This window comes from Periophthalmus magnuspinnatus, chromosome 9 (assembly GCF_009829125.3).
Source record: "Periophthalmus magnuspinnatus isolate fPerMag1 chromosome 9, fPerMag1.2.pri, whole genome shotgun sequence".
Classification (NCBI taxonomy): domain Eukaryota; kingdom Metazoa; phylum Chordata; class Actinopteri; order Gobiiformes; family Gobiidae; genus Periophthalmus; species Periophthalmus magnuspinnatus.
The window spans coordinates 22,949,713-22,970,258 of NC_047134.1; the positions used below are offsets into that span (position 1 = coordinate 22,949,713).

Here is a 20,546-nt window from a genome sequence, read left to right on the forward strand (position 1 = left end):
AAGACTACACATTTATTTTTATATATAGAATACTTCAGTTTGTAGTGTTGTTTTAATATGTATTATGCCTCAAAATTAGCATTAGCGTTAGCATTAATACTTCTGTCTGTGGTGTTTTTTTAAATATTTATTATGACTCCGCAAAAACCTCAGAAATAAAACTGGACAGGAAGTAGTGACGCTAACAGTGAGGTTGACGGGCGCTATTGTGCACAGACCCAAGTTAAAGGTGCTACATTACAGGAAATGTGAGCTTTACGTCATGTTAGCTTCCTCTTACCATTAGTTCAGTAGAAGATTGGGCAATTCCAGGGCTAAAAGTATCCAAATGATTCTAGTGAAGGTGTATGGAGTTTAAAAATACAGTGGAGCACTTCCTGTATTACCACATGACATCACAAGGTGGAACAGTGTTTTCAGTTTGAGAAAAGAACTGAGCCTAAATATACAGGGTGTGTGTGTTAAACATGTGTGAATGAAACAAAATACAACTCCAGGTCTGTTTCTGATGAGGAAATAACATTAAAACATAGAAAATAGTGTAATTTATGAGATTAAACATTTTAACATCACCGCGTCAATGAACCTTATTTGTCATGTCCTCTTTGCGTATTGAGTTTGGGTACGACCAACAACAGCTTACACTGAACGGGTCAAATGCTTTAAGAAAAAAAGAAGAAAAAAAAACTACATTTCACTTTTTAAAATCACCTTCTTATGTATAACGTCTTGTAGAGCTATGAAATTCCTTGCTGTGGCTTTTAACTTATCTTCAGACATTGAATCTCTCTCATGACAGTCATATTGTGTCGTCGGGGTCAGTGTAGAAACTGAAATTTGGCAGATGGACGTATTTAGTCAGGCTGTTTGTATTCAGCGAGGGCACAGTGGGGTGGTCTGATCCATTTGCACGAGTGAAGACGGAGGATGGGAGATGATGAAAGTCTTATCCAGCTCTGTTCCGTCTGACCTGCTCTGGGCCCACAATGAGGATTCAATTCATTTCAGTTGGAATAGTGGAACCTGTACCTCCGTTTGTATTGATATTCAGACAGAACTCTCCCTTAGAGGATATTGCTACAGTAGTGTACAGCTTATCAGACAGGCCCCGCAGACTGGAACATTATGATGGGCCGCCTGGACTGAAGGCTGATCTCTGCTTGTGCACTGTCACTCAGAGATGGAAGATTAGCTAATATTTGTGCTCGCCATTAAAGAGAGTGGTTTAAGTTACATAAACACATGTTATCCGAAAGACATAGATAGATAGACAATAGCCCACTTTGCAGATGTCGTTACAGCTTTAGATAAACTAACACACGGCAACATAGACTGTATATATAAATGGACATAGCTAACCCGATTGCGTTGCAAAAAGGAATTAGCATGGGCGCGCTTCCAGCTACATCGACTTTGGCTCCGATTCACTTTACATTGAAAAACTGTGGCCCCTCTCTCCGTGACTGCTGTGGTCGTGCTTGTTATTTAAATGTTCGTATTAACCCGCTCTACACGATCCTGGTATTTTTATTTAGCTTGTGTTCGTAAATCAAAATATGAACATTAATAACAGACAAATCCAGTGCCTGTCATTAGCATTAGCTTTGATTGACAGTGTTGCATTACCTTCGGCAGCCTCAGTCCGGATTGGCTCTTTGGTTGCTATGATACTCACAGTTGAAATTCCACATATGGAACTGAGAGCCATGATGAGCTTCATTTGACTGGAGCCGATTGCTGTCACTTAGTCCACTTATTTATACATTCTCTGATTTAAACACACTGTAAAACCAGAAAATGTGTAGGAAAAAACACGTTAATGTTTGTTGTCCCGGGACCCAGAATTGGACCTTCATTGTATTTATTTATATTAGAGGGGGGCCCGTGTGAGGCTTCTTGCCCCGGGCCCCCAAACTTCTGTCGATGGGCGGATTACCCACGGCTCCTGACAGGCTGTTCATTGGTTCAACTGTGCCAAAAGATTGTCACTTCACTATGGGGAGTATGACGTGTACACATGCATAAAATACAGTACATAGATTATATTGTTTATAAAGGATTACCTTGTCCATCCGTATAAACCGTGTGTAGCAGTGGAGACGAATGAGATTATGTGCAACCTGGGCGATAGTGGCTCAATTGGTAGAGCGTTTGTCCACTGATCTAAAGGTTGGCCGGAATCCCCATTTTTGACATAAACATCATTAGTAGAGAGGTCAGGTGCGATTCCAGCTCCCACAGATGAATGCTGTCGTTGTGTCCTTGGGCGAGACACTTGACCCACCTCGTCCTCAGTGTCTGTGTTGTCTCTCACCACTGTTCACCTCCGTTTCAAACTACTTTTCTGTCCTGTCACGTAAATCTGAAAACTGTAGGTGAACTAATTGGTTCATAATCTATCCTAGACACATTGGTTAAGCTAAAATAAATAAAAAGTAACTGAATGATTAAACTTTAAAAATATTCAGACAAATCCTTAATCATAACTGCATATTATCAATTACAATCCCGAGCAAGCTAAAAATAATACTAAAATAATTATAAAATAAAAGTTTAATACTACAGGTGCTCAGTTGGTAGAGCATTTGTCCATTAATCCGAAGGTCATGGTTCGATTCCCGCTCTCGACATAACGAGTCGGTCAGCAGTTAGATCTACTGATTCATAGGTTGGCGGTGCAATTCCAGCTCCCACAGATGATTCCTGTTGTTGTGTCCTTGGGCAAGACACTTAACCCACCTCGCCCCCAGTGTCTGTATACCCTGGTGTATGACTGTGTGTGTGAATGGGTGAGTGGTTCCTCTGAGGTAAAGCACTTTGAGTGACTTGACTGTGCTATATTTACTATTTACCATCTATTTTAGCTTTATACAGTAGTAACAAAATGATCTTTCTTGATACACATAGAACTCCTCTAATAACTATAAATTCTGTAGCAAAACCGCTGAAGGACTTCCAACTCTTAACAGCATTAAACATGAAAAGAAAAGGAAAAAATACGCCATATACAAAAAAAACAGAAATATAGGCCAGCATTAGCTTGCGGCCGATGTACCCACCACATTCGCACGACAAAAATCCCTCTCTTGGGGAAAGCGTAGAGCCTAGTGCCTTTTGAAGATAAATACATTTTAAAAACTGCCCGTACTTGATGAAATACCACATTTACCATCAGCCTGAGCTAAAGCAAAAGATGTTTACTCTCAAAACTTGTGGAGGAAATGTTGCGGGCTGCGGTTCACTAAATAAAGCAGAATGTTCGTGTCTATTGGATTCACAGTGATCTGAAAGGTGCTGATTAGTAGTCACCAGAGGGCGCCACACAGCTCCGGGCGAAACTCAAGTCAATGCACAGTGTGACCTCTATTGCTGGGTTTTAGGTGACAAAGCAATATTTTAGCAGCCAGTGATGTTTAATACAGGCGGATGGCACGTATAATGCAGTTTGTTTGTTGTTTTTTAGGGTTTAGTCAGTAATAGAAATGATCTGGCTCTTGTCCCCATCTCGGATTATCTGTTGCCAGTCTGCTGTGAATGTCTCTCCTCACTCTTCACCCTAATTTTAAACTACTTTTCTGTCCTGTCACATAAAACTTAAAACTGCAGGTGAAATAATTTATTCAGACTCATCATGAGGTGGAACAGTGTGAGTTTTCAGTTTGAGAAGAGAACTGCAGGGTTTGTGTGTTAAATGAAACAACCGCGACTCCAGGTGTTTGTGATGAAGAAACGACATTATAACATATATCAGAAAACCCTGTATTATGGACCCTTTAAAAAATATGTTATGGAACGGCTGAGGCATCGCAAAGCCCCATGGGAATCCTCCAGCTTATTGATTCGTGTTGTATATTTAAACTTTAATGCAGTCTGTATTTCAAACCATTTTCTCTCAGTTATTGCGAGACAAGAGTCAAGTGTAATTTGAAATGGATTTTATAATTATCGCTCATGAAAGTTTTCAGCAGCTGCAGAACCGAATGTTTAAAGAGCCCCATCCATCAGGCTTCTATTTTGTTCCACTGAGAAGAAAGGGTTTAATGAGGCCACAGATACATTACAGGAGAGCCACTATTTCCAAAAGGGTTGCACTGTGACTGCTTCAGTGCTGCTCTCAAGTTTCCTCCTACATTTTTAATCACTATCTCTATCTACAAACTCTTATTGACTTTTAGTATTTCTCGTCTGTGTCGGGAAGAACTGCACTTCTGCCACCTGCTTTGGCTGGCATATTCCACAGTATGGCATTTTAAAACATGTCGATCTTGTATTTGGTTCCAGGTGTTGATTGCTAAAATATACATTGTTATTGCGAACAGAGTTTCCTCTCCACAGATCTGACCTGTAACTTGGCCGGTGTGGTATCATCAGTTTGTCACCATGGAGATGCTATTCCTTTGGCTGGAATATTCCACAATATGGCATTTGAAAATGTATAACTCTTGTAGACAGGTGTTGATTGCTAAACTATAAATTGGAACGCATACATTGTTATTCTGAGCGGAGTCACCTCTCCACAGATCTGACCTGTAACTTGGCCAGTTTGTTTCTATGGAGATGTTTTTTTGCTTTGGCTGGGATATTCCACAGTATGGCATTTGAAAACGTATCTGTCTTTGATTACAGGTGTTTGCTAAACTATATATTGAAAGACATACGGTAAATGGTCATGTATAAATATCTCGCTTTTCCACCTTTAAGGCTCATTCACACACACATTCATACACCAAAGTATGAAATGGGTTGATTGTTTTGCCCAAGGACACAACAGCAGCATTCATCTGTGGGAGCTGGACCAATGATCTTTAGGTGAAGAGCGGATTTGTATCAGGACGAACACTGAACTGAGCTGCTGTCACACATACATTGTTACTGTGAGTAGAGTTGCCTCTCCACAGATCTGACCTGTAATTTGACCGTGCTGCATCATTAGTTTGTTTCTATGGGGATGTTATTGCTTTAGTTAAAATTCTTCCACAGTATGGCATTTTAAACTTTTATATCTATCTTGCATTTCATCAGTTGCAGGTGTTGATTGCTAAAATATATATTGAAAAACACATTCACACTGAGAGTGGAGTCGCAGCTTCACAGATCTGACCTGTAACGTGGCCTGTTTGGAGATGGAGTTTATTGAGTGGACCAAGCAAGTCAAACTGCTTATGGTTCCTTTACTAGAAAAGTTATATATTGTACCTTTAAATATGGTATAAATGCAGTTTTTATAACAAATCTGCTTCAAAGGTTTTAACCAGTTTTTATATGTTTTAGATCCATCTGCTGGAGGTATACAATGACGACTCAGCAAAAGTACACAGATGCTTTACTTTAATACTTAATTTTGAAAATGTAGTGGTAAAATTGGTAAAAATGCTGATACCTGGTCAAAAGTGTGTAACTTTGTAATTGTGTTAAGGTTCATTCTATCCACAACATTTTAGATTAGAAAAGAGGGAAGGTTCTCCACAAAACACAGAAAAATCTCTTCAATAAAACTTAGATTGTGTCAAATTATAAAATATTTACCATCTTTAATGTCAGTACTTGGTGTTTTCCATTTTATTTCTGATCATAATGTACTCCACTAATGAAACATGTTGATCTCTAATGCTGAGTTCACACTGCGGTGCTAAAATCGCGCCAAGCACCTCTGGTTGGACATCTTTGCATTTGAGGGCAGATACTTGAAACTCGTGCTTGAATCTTGCCGAAAGTTTAGATTCTTCAACTCAAACGTGCCACATGAACGCTTGAAAAGTTAGACCAGCCTAGACACTCGCTCCCCATAGACTTTGCCTGTAAACCTGACGCCACAGTGTGAACTAAAGAAGTGGATTAAGTGAGTGTGACGCCACCCACAGCGCGCAGCTTCAGTCAAATGAAGCTCATCGAGGCTAACAGTTAAAGTGGGGAATTTGGAGCGAGTATCATAGCAACCAAAGAGCCAATCCGGAGTGAGGCTGTTGAAGTTAATTGCCCCTTTCCGCCCATTGTAGGAACATTTTAAGACCAAAATGATCCTGACAGCAGCAGTTAGAGAGAGAGGGGCCTCAGTTTTTCAATAGAAAGTGAATTGGAGCCAGGAGTCGATGCAGCCAGAAGCGCGCCCATGATCACTTTCCGTTTGGAGCGCGACAGCTAGCAGGTTAGCTACGTCCATCTATATATACAGTCTATGGTTCAGGCCGCAACACAAGGCAGCTTTCTCATGTCAAAGTCGTCTATCAGTAAGACCATATTTTCTCCTTTGACAAATAAGCCTAACCCGGCTGTTTCTTCCATTACACATATTTGCTACTCTCTTTATAAAATGACCTTCACTTGACCACACATACGAGCTTTTGTTGTTCCTTGGCTTTCATCTTTTGCCTTGAATATTGAGACAGTAGTCTCCACTCCGGCTCGCTTCATACCACAAAAGAACGTTTGCTACAGCTAAATAATTTATTCACAGCAGACTGGATGGGTTGTATTGTCGTTTCTTTGTGTGTGTCTTTGGAGTTAGAAGTAGTTAACTGCAAAATATTACTTTTTGCTAGTACTGCCTGCGGAGCCATTACAGATACAGTGAATGTGCATGTGGACTTAAGTGCTGACTAAAGCCCCCCCCTGAAATACATTAAGATTCTGCACATATGGATAGTACTGTTCTTTATGGTGTATGAGCAGATGGTGCAGAGGACACGCATTATGTCAATGTGAATATATATAAGCGAACAAAATGGCACAGTTTCTTAAATCAGCCCTATTTCGCTTGTGTGCGCTCTATAGTTATAATCTATGACACCTGTGAAGTGTTATTTAAAATTCAGACATTTTAAATCACAATACAGTGGTCAGCTTTATATTTTACAATTATTCTATATGTTTTAAGACTGTAAAACCCCTCACCACACACTTTATACACTTTTCTCACACAGGCATTAACATTTTCTCACATTTCTGTCTTGTTTAAATGCTCTCAAAGTCCAAAACTTTGTAGATTAAAAAAAAAAAAAAATAAGCACAGTGTTATAGAATGAAACCAAAGATCAAGACCTGTTTTCATGCCCAAACATTTGTTTGAGAAATATAAATATAAACCTTTTCTGATACTGCAAATAAAAATGCGATCGAACGTTTATGTAAATTTGGCTGAACACATTCTGTACTGTACAGGAGACACGACACAGAGGAGACTGATTGGCTACAGGTCTGTAGACCATTATCAATCAAGCCGCAGAACATACGCTGTTAAAAAAGAGCATGCAAATTGCACAAAAAAACCCCAAATCAGCGAAACAGCCATGCTGCGAAATGTGAGCCACTTTACATTAAGGGACAACTATCTAAAACGTCATGCCATAAACATCACAACAAAGCGCCACATGCTGTTGGCGCCTCTTATGGATAGCTGCACAACACACTAGCAAGCAGCAGATTTAAAAAAAAAATTTGTACCAAAATTACTACACAACGCTGCCAAATCCTACGAATATCACCGATTAAGAAAATAAAACTAGAGAAGGAAGTGCGTACGTCACAGTGGGCGTGTACCGTGTGGAGGTGAAACTGCGATTTGATAAGCGATTAAAGATTACTCAAACACGAATCACTCTAAATACGACCTCGAGAGTGTGAATGGGAAGAAATGACTAGAACTTAGGTATAGGATTTTGCAGAATAGGTTACTCTGCTTTAAGTTATTCAGCCCAAATGGAGAACAAGCAAGAATTAAATTCAGCAGCTTTTTATTTGGGCTGTAGGCCTTTAATCGTTTTGTTGTTTAAAGGAGGAATTAGCGAGTAAGTTTAATTTATCTTTATATAAATATGTTGTTTCTACTAATACTTTTTTCTGTGTAAACTTTCTGCATGAGCTCCCCCTGCAGGTGTAGTCTTGTGAGTGCAGTTTGGCTCAGATACCTAGAGATACGTTACAGTTACGAGAGCTTTTGCCACACCCTCTTTTAGTCGACCAATGGCTCAGCGGCCACATCTTTTGTCAAACAAGAATTTCTTCAATCAATACAGCACTAGTTTTTATATCGCCTGAGGGAAACCAACTTTTCAAATCATATTTAAGAAAATGGGAAAAAAATGAATTTCTTGAGGACTTGAAAATATCAGACTTGTTCCTGAGAATTGTGGTAGTATTTTAATAAAACATCATTATGAAAGTTGCCCAACAGCAGTTCTATAGTTTCAAATTTATTTTACGTTGCGTAATACCAGAGTCCCCATCACTTTGTACAATGTTAACTTTTTTGTGTGTGTAGTTTTCACTGTTTGAAGGTAACAAAGTACAAGTGATACTTAAGTACATTTTACAGCATACTTTTTACTTATACTTCACTACATTTGAGAGCAGGTATCTGTACTTTCTACTCCATTACATTATTTAACAGCACTGAAAAATAAAAAGTACTTTTCATATGATTTGAGGGGTTATTTTTACCATGGTTGGTGGTAACATTCAGACTAAAGTTTTAGAGCTCAAGCTTCGGTTTTGATCAAACAGAAATAAATACTCAAAAGTCTCAAGGAAAAATAAGAAATGGATCAGTATTGTTACTGTTGACCCAAATATTAAAGTACATTTTAAAGGGCTTCTTAAAAACTTTTACTTAAGTATATTTTTTCATGTGATATTTTTACTTTTACATGAGTAACTTTTTACCTCTGTAGCTGTACTTTTGCTTAAGTAACAAAATTGAGTACTTCACTCACCACTGGTAGTTTCTGAAATGATTAAGGTGCACTCATAGACTGTATATAAATGGACATAGCTAACGTGCTAGCCGTTGCGTTCCATTTTGATCTTAAAATGTCCGTATTAACCCGCTCTACATGATCGTGGTATTTTTTTATCTCAGTATTGTGTTTGAAAATATTCCTTCCATCATCGAGGTCACTCCCGCTAGCATTAGCAACAGGATTGATTGACTTCATTGCTAAGCCCACACTGTTGATTTAGCAGAGAGTAGGCGGGGATGGACGTTGCCTTCAACAGTCTCGCTCTGGATTGGCTCTTTGGTTGCTATGATTCTCGCGGTCAGAATTCCAAATGTGAAACTCTGCTCCAAATTCACCACTAGAGCTGCTCTAGCCTCGATGAGCTTCATTTGACTGGAGCAGAAAGCTATAAGTGACATCACACTCACTTAGTCCACTTCTTTAAACAGTCTATGGGTATACTGCAGTATTAATATGTTACAGTATCAGTACAGTGAGGATAGGCTCTCGTGATGGTATTGACAGAACGCACTTCACTGCATCTGTAGAAAAAGCAAATAAAATAATGTAAATAGCCATGAAGGTGAAGTCACGCTAGAGTCAATATCCATGTTTGTACAGTACACGGACGCACTGTAGGCTCCATGTTTGCCCTGATAATGCATACAGGTTTTAATGAAGAAGTCCCTTTTTTGATAAGCATTACACAATACAAGACAGTGCTAAGCCTTTTTGATTTTATAATTCTATGGAATGAATGTGTGTGTGAATGTGTGAGTGGTTCCTTCATGCAAAACCTTATACAAAAACATGACTATTTACCAGCTCCTTCTACATATTTTCATCTTTACCCTTGGGTACTTGCCTTAGCAGCTATTTGTATTGTTGTAGCTGTTAAAATCCCTGTCAACATTTATAAACCAAGCCACTGTCTCAGGTGTTAGTCCTTGTCAGCTTGTGTTAGTTACAATTATTCAGTCTATGTGAGTAAGTGCATACATAGATCCTGTTTTCTTTTTCAGGGCCTGGATCTATGTCACTATATATCTCACCGGAACTCTTCATGGTTTTATGGCGCCTTTACCCTGCCAGCTTTTATTACTCTAATCTCTATAGGCAGGTTGTGTATAGCATCAGTACAATGAGGGTAAACATACTCAGTCGATTTTGCATGGCTCAGTTTGGACCATTTGCGCTCTTCCATATCGGGAATTGATTTGTTTTTGCTCTATAGCTGGATAGCTGGTGTTTTGACGTTTTTCCTTTAGCTACTACACAGTTAAACATGTTCTTTATACCGAAGTGATTCTTGTTGAAGGTAATTGCTGTAACGCTCCTACTCGTTTAAAAAGGGTATTACAATTACATCTGAATGCTATATGCCTTTAACTGTCAAATTTCTTAGGTTTATTGCACGCTGGTTTTAGTTGTTGGATCTGGCAACCCAAAGTGAGACACTCAAAACCAACACGGGCGAACGGCGTGGAATTTGGTAAAAACGTGGATATCGTTTGAAACCCCATGTGTCTAGATGTGGCATGTGAAATCTAAGCTCATTTGGACCAAAAAAGTGTGACTAAAAACGTTTTGAAAACACGTGGCGAAAAAAATCCAATATCAAATCCAATATCAATCCAATATGGCCGACTTCCTGTCCGTCATAGGGCAGTGCTTCAGTTGATTTTCAGAGTATTACCATAAATAAGTGTTAATGGTAAATGGTTTTTTTTAGTGTTTTTTCCACCTTCAAGACACTCAAAGTGCTTTACATCAAGGAATCACTCATACACCAGTGCACACAGACAGTTTTTCATGTTTTTTAAGATGGTAAAAACAGGTACAGCGCCTTTAAACAATGTCTTTATATGTAAATAAGGGAGGTAAAAATCACATTGTACTAAAACTCCAGCTAAACGCCTTCTCCTTTGTGCTATCGTCCATATAAATCAAGACAAAACAATTATTCAGCTAATAAACGACAGAAGATGGCTTTACTGAAGTGAATTGTTTGACTTGGGGTCCTATTTTCTTTCCATTTAATTGTCTCAATGTAATTAGCAGTTAAAGCTATGGAACTCAATCTTACAGGCCAGTAATCAAATTTGTTCCTCCGCAGTTTCACGTCTTTGGAGTAGGTTGTAAATTGTGTTAACATCGTCTGGAGGGCATCCATCTTACCTGAACTGTAAAAAGTAGTTCTTTTCTTGGCTGTTCCCTTAAGTAGCCTGTAGCCATTGTTCCTATTTGATCCCATATAAAAAGGTCTGGCTATAAGCAGCTTATACATAATGCACAGATCTGCAAGTGTGCAATGGAAAAGCCGCAAGCCTGACTTCTGCCAGTCTGGGTCGGCCTCTCCACAAAGGATTTAAAACGGGGATAATGATCGGGCCGTGGAACAACACCTTTAATAATTCAGTTAATTCCTTTATTAACAGACTCGCTCTGTTTCTCTTTGTTGCTTTGAAAATGGGACTTTTTTACCTAATCTGATTTTAAATTCCTTATTCAATGCATGCTTTTATTTGGCCATGTTTTATATTTCACTACTTTGTAAGCATAGTTAACACATTTTGAAATTCAATATATATCGCTGAAGTATAGATGATAATTGATAATATTTAAACTAATTTATGTCACTGACACAAAAACCCAAGAACAAATTTAAACTACAAAAACTAAAAATCTACAAAAGATGTGTGTGTAATCCCTCAGTTGTCCAGGTCTGATCTATAGAGACGCTGACCAGACATAGAACCAGAACTGATGAAACTGCTTAGATCAGCAGCGAAATGTCTTCACTCCTGCAGCTTTTTGTCTAGTTGACAATATTTATTTTACTATTCTAAATCTATAATATTGTTAAAACATCGTGAGCTGCAATAAATTAATAACAAAATGAAACACTTTAGTCATTAGTTTATGCTTCTATAATGAGTCATACAATTAACTCAACCTTTTACATCTTGATAACAGTTCATAAATGTCTTTACTCACAGTGGGACAGTTCTTTTCTACCACGGATTCCAACAAAAATACTTGAATCTTGTAGTAACTTACACACTGTACAGTTTGGTGTCAAATACAGTGGCTCAGTTGGTAGAGTCTTTGTCCACTGACTGTATGAATGGGTGTGAATGGGTGAGTGGTTCCTTGATGTAAAGAGTTTTGAAGGTGGAAAAGCGCTATACAAAAATGTGACCATTTACCATTCACAATCATGCACAACTCAGTGAATGATTGAGAACTTTGTCTTTATCAGACTCAGGACACATCAGAGGCTGTGGACGCCCCACAGGGAGGACATCCTCTGTCTTCAGGACCTTATGTTGTAGGCAGGACTAACAGCTGCACTAATGGAGAGCATACATATTAAATATTGATATTAAAATATGTGCAGTGTGTGCTGTTCTGAGGAGGGTCAGCCAGGAGACAGTTTGAGCCTTTTTTTTTTTTTTTTTTTTTAACAAAAAAGAAATTGTTGTAGGGATGAACAAAAGTCTTGATATTGAGTTTTGTGACGAGCAGTGCAGTTGAAATTTGATTTAAATGGAGCAGTTTTCAGTGAGACTATTGCAGGACTAAACATGGATTGAACCAGGACTAAACCAGGATTAAACATGTGCAAAACATGGACTACATCAGGACTAAATCAGGATTAAATCAGGACTAAATCAGGGCTGAACTTGGGCTAAGATATGGGATAGGCCTCTACTCTGACAATGTTTAAATCCAGGCTCCAAACGGTTCTGTTTTGTTGTGGATATGATTGAACAGTTTTTATTCTGCTCTCTTCTCTTTTAATGTTCATTTTATATTGATTATTTATGTTTTGATTTGTTGTATTGTGAGTTTAATGTCTTTTTTATTCTCTAAAGCACTTTGAATTACTCCAATTACCCAACTGTGCTATACAGATATACTGACCTTGTCTCACCTTTAATTGGTAGTTGTGTTCCCAGTGCACAGTTTAAAGAAATCCAGGAGGAATGAAATATAAAACGCTAAATAAACTAGTACAAGAGTCCCTTACATTTCAGAAGAGGCATTTCGGTCTTAAGCTCAGGTTTAGGAGGCTTTACAAGTAATGAACGACGATATTCTGCTTTTTACAGAGGAAGTTCCATTTAAATATTTGACACTGTGGTAGGGATGGGACGATATTAAATTTTAGACTCACGATTATCGTGGCCAAAATAATCGCGATTAATGATATTATCGCGATTATTATTAACCTGTTAACGTTCCGACGGCCCAGGCCTACTTTACAACTTTACAGCAATGTACATACACTTCTGCGTCACCCACACAAACAATCTACACATCAAAATGAAAGCTGCGGCGCTCGGATATGCAAACCATTTTCACCTGCAATCACCACAGAGCTGACAGGAAAGACGTTTTTACAGAAAAGTCACAAAGTGTGAATCTGGACTTCACTTACCATTGAGCGCTCTGGTTCTGTCAAACATCAACGTATTCACACAAAGTTGGTCTCATTTGTTCCGTAAAGGTCCAGAGAATATAATCCAGTCAAGAAATTATGTCCACAAAATAAGAACCTCCATGTCCAATCTGCTGCAGGAAAGTACTCCAAATATGAAATCTGCTCCGTCACTTCTTTGCCTTTCCTTTGGCAATTTCAGGCATAATAAACTTCTGACAGCGCCAACTTTGTTCCCCAGTGCTAAACACATGTGTTAGCTTGTGATTGACACCAGTGTTGGCCAATAATGTGGGGGTTGTGGGTTACTGAGGCCGCAGACAGCGAATCAGAGCTACAGATGACTGAAAGTTTACGCCCCACTCTTCCCCTTGTAGAATCAACCAATTACATCACACACATTTAGTGACGTTTTCCCCTTACAGCCAATGAGTAGCGGGACAGGATGATGTATCACATGCCATGGTTTTCCGTAAACAGACGTACCCGGAAGAAAATGTGTACTCCTCAATGCCATGCTGTCGAAATGGACCAGTCCTTGTTTCGCCGGAAGTGACGCAAGTGCCCGTCGACGAACACTTAAATTTTTAATTAAGGCACTTTGGTGAATTGGGAAACAAGTGGATGCAGAAATCTGTGCATAATGGCGCATTTTACGCACTGTTGGTTTGCGTTTTAAACATGACGAAACGGACAAACCAAAGGGAGTACGTGATCGAGGACACTGTGGATGTTTGTACAAGTTAAACCAGAGGCATCTCTGACCCGGAGCGGTTCATGGCAAAGATTAAAGATCCCACAGTGGACTCAGGAGTAAAGGACCTTATTTTTTGATGGGCTGGATGCTGTTCTCGATCGATAAGTGTGGTTTATTCTGCTATTGACTTAATTGTAGGTAAAATATACCGTGTATAATCGTTATCGTTGCTTCTGTGCACATAGTGCGCATTCGGACCATGCGCTCTGGCACATTTGTGTTCAGCTGTATGAATTAGACTTAATTTGTCTATTGTTTAAAAGGTGTTGTTTTATTCTGCAGTTTGCATTATTGTAGGTAAAAATCTAAGATGTGCACACATTAGCGTCTCATCTGTGCGCACGGGTGAGGCGTGCGCTGGTACGTTCCTGTGGAGAGTTACGGATCAGACTTTGTTTATTGTTGATATCTGACAGAATATATTTCAGACAGAGATAAGCACAGAAGCTACAAGTGTCATTGCAGTGACAGAGTGGGCAAACACCAGAACTAACATCTAAACGTTGTATTGGAACTGGAAACATGAGGCAGTGTGGTGCCGTAAAGGCGATTATAATCGTGCGCGATGATCGCGATTATAAAAAAATGCCACGAATGATTAATTGCGGACCTTTATTATCGTGATTAACGATATTATCGTATATCGTCCCATCCCTACACTGTGGTTTTGATTAGAGATGAGGCAATAAACTATAATACTGTTTATGGTATTAAAATGGTACATGATAATCGTTCGTGGGACTTTTTGTATAATTGTGATAATCTCCAAAAACAGAGATAATCCCCATTGTTTCACCCAAATGTTCAGAGAAAAGTGATTTATCTTTAATGTTATTCAGTTCAATTAAATGCATTTTTGTAAAGGCCAATATCACAGCAGCAACATCTGAAGTCTGAACAAGACAATTGATTTAACCAACTGAAAGTTAGAAAATCAACATTAACAGAGAAGCAAATTAATCAACAGGAAACAAGCAAGTAGAGAACTGTCCCAGAGCACCCCCTTTGGGAAGAAACCCTCAAAAATCAATAGTGGGAAAAAGATAAACCTCGAGGAGAACCACAGTGAAAGAGAAATCCACTCACAGGACTGAACCAGTACTGAACCAGGACTAAACTACGACGAAACCACGACTGAACCAGATTTGAACCAGGACTAAACTACGACTAAACTACGACTGAACCACGACTGAACCACGACTGAACCACGACTGAACCACGACCGAACCAGGACCTGCAGGCTGCAGATGTGTCCAGGACTAATACGCATCCTATAATTACAGGGCATTGATTAAATAGAGTTCACCATGCAATTCTTATTCAAAGCCCTTCAAAATATCATCAGTTCATCGGTGTAATAAAAAAAAACAACAACACAGAGGACACTGGCACATACTTACTGGTCAATGTCACTTTTTTGAGGTGTATAAAATGTAGTCTGAGGTGTTACACTTAGTCATGTACTCAGTTTCAAGTCTGTAGGACCAGACCCCACTCAACTAAGAGACAGAGGGAGGCTTGTCCACGGTAGGGTAGGGGTCAACCTACCCAGATATTGGAGCATCCAACGAGGTGAGGATCTCGGTCCAGGAAACAGGATCAGGGCACAGGAGGAGCATCTAGGGTCCAGTCATCTCCATGTTATCAATCTTATTTTCACTGATAACAAAGTACAATACTATAAAAATTGTTTAAAAATTGAACAAATTCATAATATTCAAATTATGATTATTAATATCTCTAACTGGTAGTCATTTTAATAATTATCATGATATTATCACAATTATTTTGGCCATAATAATCATGACACCAAATTGCTGTATCGTCCTGTTTTAATTGTGATGTCCAGCTCTAGTTTGTACATGTACAGTGAGTTTGTCCCTGGTTTGAGTCCACACACGAGCACTGTGTTTCCCAGTGTGATGTTGGCCGAAAGGTTTGGAGCTGTTGTGATTAATGAGGACATTAAGAGCCTGGGGTTTATTTAAATGTTGTTTGTATCAAAGATCAATTATGTCAGACTTTGGTTCTGCTGCTGTGCACTTGCAACCCCTGAACTTTGACCCTGACTGCCTCCATTAGCTTTTGCTCAAGATGCCAACACAGTATTTAGTGCTGAGATCAACTGTTAATAAATTGTTAAATAAATTCTGGAGGTTAAAATGAGATATAGCATTTCCATCTTGGTCAGAGCCATAGACTGTATATATAAATGGATATAGCTCACCTGCTCCACGTTGCAAATTGCATAGTCGCTCTTCCAACTCCATTGACTCATTCAGTAAACTGTGGCCCCTCTCTCTGTACCTGCTGCTGTCAGACTTGTCATTTTTTTGAACATTAATAACAGACAAATCAGGTGCCTTCATTCCCCAAGTTCACTCCTGCTAATGTTAGCAACAGGTTTGATTGACAGCGTTGATAAATGCCCATCCTCCTGTTAAACCAGCGGTGCGCGTGAGAGGGTGTGTTACCTTCAACAGCCTCGCTCCAGATTGGCTTTAGTTACTATGATACTCACAATCAGAATTTCAAATATTGAACTTGGCTTCAAATCCACCCCTATAACTGCTCTAGCCTCGATGAGCTTCATTTGACTGGAGCCGAACGCTGTGGGTGAAGTTACACTCGCTTAATCCACTTCTTTATACAGTCTTTGGCCATTGGTAAAAATGTGTCTGTGGCTGAATGGGGTCAGTTACACCTACTAGTCCAAATCATTGGTGCAAATTAATTAAATTTTGGCTGATATCAAAAGTCAAAAATTGCCCATTTTAATCTCTAAACCGACTGGTCCTTCAGTATCATGATAAAGACTCAGATGGACCTTTAATAACGTCTTTAGAAAGTGTTGAGTGACTTTGAGCGCCTAAAACACTCTACAAACTTCATAAATTATATATATATATATATATATATATATATAGTAAAAGAAGATTATATATATATAGTAAAAGAAAAATTCTAATCTCTCAACTAGACAAAAAGTTGTAGCAGTGGAGACGTTTTGCTGCTCGTCCAAGTCACTTCTTCAGTTCTGGTCAGATTGCTGGTGGACACTGCCTTATATCTGAAGGGTGGAGCTAACTACACTTAAAATACTTATTTACAACTTGTTGACAGTTGGCTGAGCAGTGAAATTTGTCTTCACCCCTACAACTTTTTGTCCAGTAACAGATTAGAATTTTTCTTTTACTATGAATCATACCTGGACGACGAGACAAGTGTTTATACATGATTTGTGGAGATGTTTTGTTTGACTTTTATGAATGGCGAAGCCTGAATGAACTCAAATGACTCAAGTATAAATGAGTTTTGCAGTTATCTTTCATAAGTCTCATGAGGCTGTCCACCTGCAGAGGCTTAACAAACGTCTGCTCTCCTCAGGCTCGCCTCCTCTTGAGCGGATTGATTTATTACTTTGATGCTAAAGCCTGAACTCTGTTTTTGTGTTTCAGAACTGAGCTCGGAGAATCTGCGCACCTGCTTTCAGATCGTCAATGCCTACTTGTACCTGTCTGCCACGGAGTTCCTCCAGGTGAATCCAAAGTCATAGAGTGAGGACAAAACAGGGCAATGCATCTCATCATATTTTGTTGAATCAAATTTTGTGATTCTGGTTTTTCCAATGATGTTTGCACCTCACATTCCCAAAGCCGTAGTTTATTTCCTGCATTTTAAAATAATCATTTTGGCTGAGGTAACTTTTTTCTTTTTTTCTTTTCTTGGTATGCCATTAAAACCAAGAGGTGTTTCTATAAGTCCATTCACTTTCACCATAACAATTTCAATACATAAACTGCTTAAATTCCCTGTACCATAGACTGTATATATAAATGGTCGCTCTGTCTGTAGCTGCTGCTGTCAGGCTCGTTATTTTGGTCTTAAAATGTTTGTATTAACCCGCTCTACATCCTTGTATTTTTATTTTGCTATTGTGTCTGTAAATCATATGAACATTAATAGACTAATCCGGCGGCTTCTTTTCCCAAGGTCGCTCCTGCTACCGTTAGCAACAAGCTTGATTAATAGCGTTGCTAAGCGCCGTCCCTTCTTAAACCAGCGGTGCAGGTGGTAAAGGGCGTTACCATCAGCAGTTTCGCTCCAGATGTTCTCTTTGGTTGCTATGATACTCATAGTCGGATTTCCAAATATGAAACGTTATTCACCCTATAACCACTAACCTCCATGAGCTTCATTTGACTGGAGCCGAACGCTGTGGGTGACGTCACGCTCACTTAGTCTTCTTTATACAGTCTGTGGTTGGTAATCTCTCACTCTCTCTAAACGTTCTCATTTCTTTATTGCCTGTTTAAATTAACTTCAACCAGACACATAACTTCACAACTTTTTCTTTACAAGTCAAACTTCAGCCCGCTTCCTCCTTATGAAAAGTTACCAGCAACAATATTATGGTGCTACGAGGATTAATATGGCGCTTTTGGCTTATTACAGGTTTGAATCAAACTGACAGTAATGGTGTGATAAAGAAGACATTATTTTTCCATATTTACTCTGCATGAACTGAAACATTCACTGCATAACTGAAAATCAATATGGGGTAAACAGAATAGTTTTAAAGTGCACTATTTAAAGGGGCACTAAGTAACTTTTCTGATTGAGGGTCTGCCACCTGCTTGTCTCCATAGAGATGGTATTGTTTTGTCTGGAATGTTCCACACTATGGCATTAACTACAAATGTTACATGTGTTTTAATGCTAATGAAATACCTTTAAAAACATTACGTTACTTTGAGCGGGCTGACATGTGACTATACACCATAAAGAAGTGGACTAAGTGAGTGTGACGTCACCCACAGCATTCGGCTTCAGTTAAATGAAGCTCATCGAGGCCAGAGCAGTTATAGGAGCAAATTTGGAGCTGATTGTGAGTATCATCATGATCAGTTCCTGTATGGAACACAGCGTTGTCCAAATGTCCATTTATATTTACAGTTTATGCATGTAACTTACCCTGGTGGAGTCATGTGCATAGAGATATATTATGCTTAATGCCATATCCTGGAACATTAACGGCAAAGCAATAACATCTCCATTGAGACAAGCTGGTGGCAAAAAAAGTTACTGAGTGCACCTTTAAATTATTCATTCTATCTAAATTATTTTGTTTTTCTCTTTGCAGAGCTACGCCGAATCATTGTGCCGATCTTTCTGTGATTTACTGAAGGACATCACGAATGAGGGACAAGTGCAAGTCCTGAAGGTAGGACCACGCTAGAAGTAGAAGTAATAGCAGTATTAGAAGTAGCAGCAGTAGTAGTAGTTCTGGTAGTTGTTGTAGTAGTTGTAGCTGCTTGTATATTATGACCTGTGAATGACACGAGGAGTAAAAATGCTGAGGATGTACACTCTGTGTACTACAATGTAGTTCAGTGTACTACATAAAGCTGGGCTGTTCTTGTGTCTAATAAATGAGTCTGTGACAGGTTCTTCTCCCCCTCTCTGTCTCCCCCCCTCTCCCTCTCCCTCTCCCTCTCCTTCTCTCCCTCTCTCTCTCTGACAGTGTCCTCTCTTTCATCTCTGTCCCTCCTGACACTTTTATTTTCCTCTGTGTAAATACAGTGTTTGTGAAGTCCCTCCTCTTGAACTATAGTTTATAATCTTAATATTAATTCCAAAGCCCTCTGCAGTTAACTCCATAATGGCCCAGATAAGATGTATTAATTAACTCCAGCGAGCGGCGGGAGAGTGGGATAATCAAGTACATTTTGTATAAATGTGTGATGGAGTTTGGTAATGCTTTCTATGAAGGAGTAGAGAAGAGAAGGATTCAGACACCTCCCAGAGAAAATGAACTGCTTTTGTAGGAGTAATATGACCATTATAATAATGAAAAAGTATAAATAAATGCTTGACTAGAACAGGGATCAAACCAGTTTAAACCAACAATTAATAGCCAGGACTAAATGCTAAAAAAACTGACATGAGCGCTTAAAGAGGGGGTCTGTGTAATTTAATTTGAATTTTTTAAGCTTTCCACCATGTTATAATGTTGTTTCCCGATCAAAAACATGCCTGAAGAGCTTTTAGACGTCATCCATGCATGTTTGAATAATTTAGCGATCTCTCCCGGGCCCTAATTGAACCCTCATTAATATTAATTTTCTTTATAGAAATTGAGCCTTGAATAAGGGACAATTTCATGCTTTGCAATTTTATAATTCTATACATCTTGCTTCATATATTTGATGTCTTCTATATGTATATAAATATAGAAAGTAGTAAAAATAAATAAAAAAACATTGAGTCAGTGGGTGTCCAAACTTTTGACTGGTTGAGGATTTCATATCTACACTTTTGGCAGACATAGATAAGCGACATCTAATTTAAAGTGAGCATTCGATTTTCAGACATGAGGAACTGCGTTACACTCAAGTTATTTAATCTCTGCAGCACAAATAAACACATTGGAGCTATATCTGTGTAATCCCTCAGTCGTCCAGGTCTGATCCATAGTAAAAGAAAAATATAAAATCTGTCAACTGGACAAAAAGTTGTTGAAGTGAAGACATTTCACTGCTCATCCAAACCGCTCCTTCAGTTCTGGTCAGATTACTCATGGATTTATATCTGTCTGAAGGGAGGAGCTAACTACACTGAAATTAAAACG

At 38.9% G+C, this 20,546-nt stretch overlaps 1 protein-coding gene across 1 annotated transcript in view; it reads left to right on the forward strand.

Moving 5' to 3' along the window:
• Positions 1-20,546, forward strand: part of ipo11 (importin 11) — a 239,648-nt gene that overhangs the window by 137,823 nt on the left and 81,279 nt on the right. The window contains exons 23-24 of the mRNA XM_033973089.2: positions 17,374-17,453; positions 19,059-19,139. Coding sequence (XP_033828980.1) covers positions 17,374-17,453; positions 19,059-19,139 — 161 coding nt within the window. The remainder of the gene's footprint in view (positions 1-17,373; positions 17,454-19,058; positions 19,140-20,546) is intronic.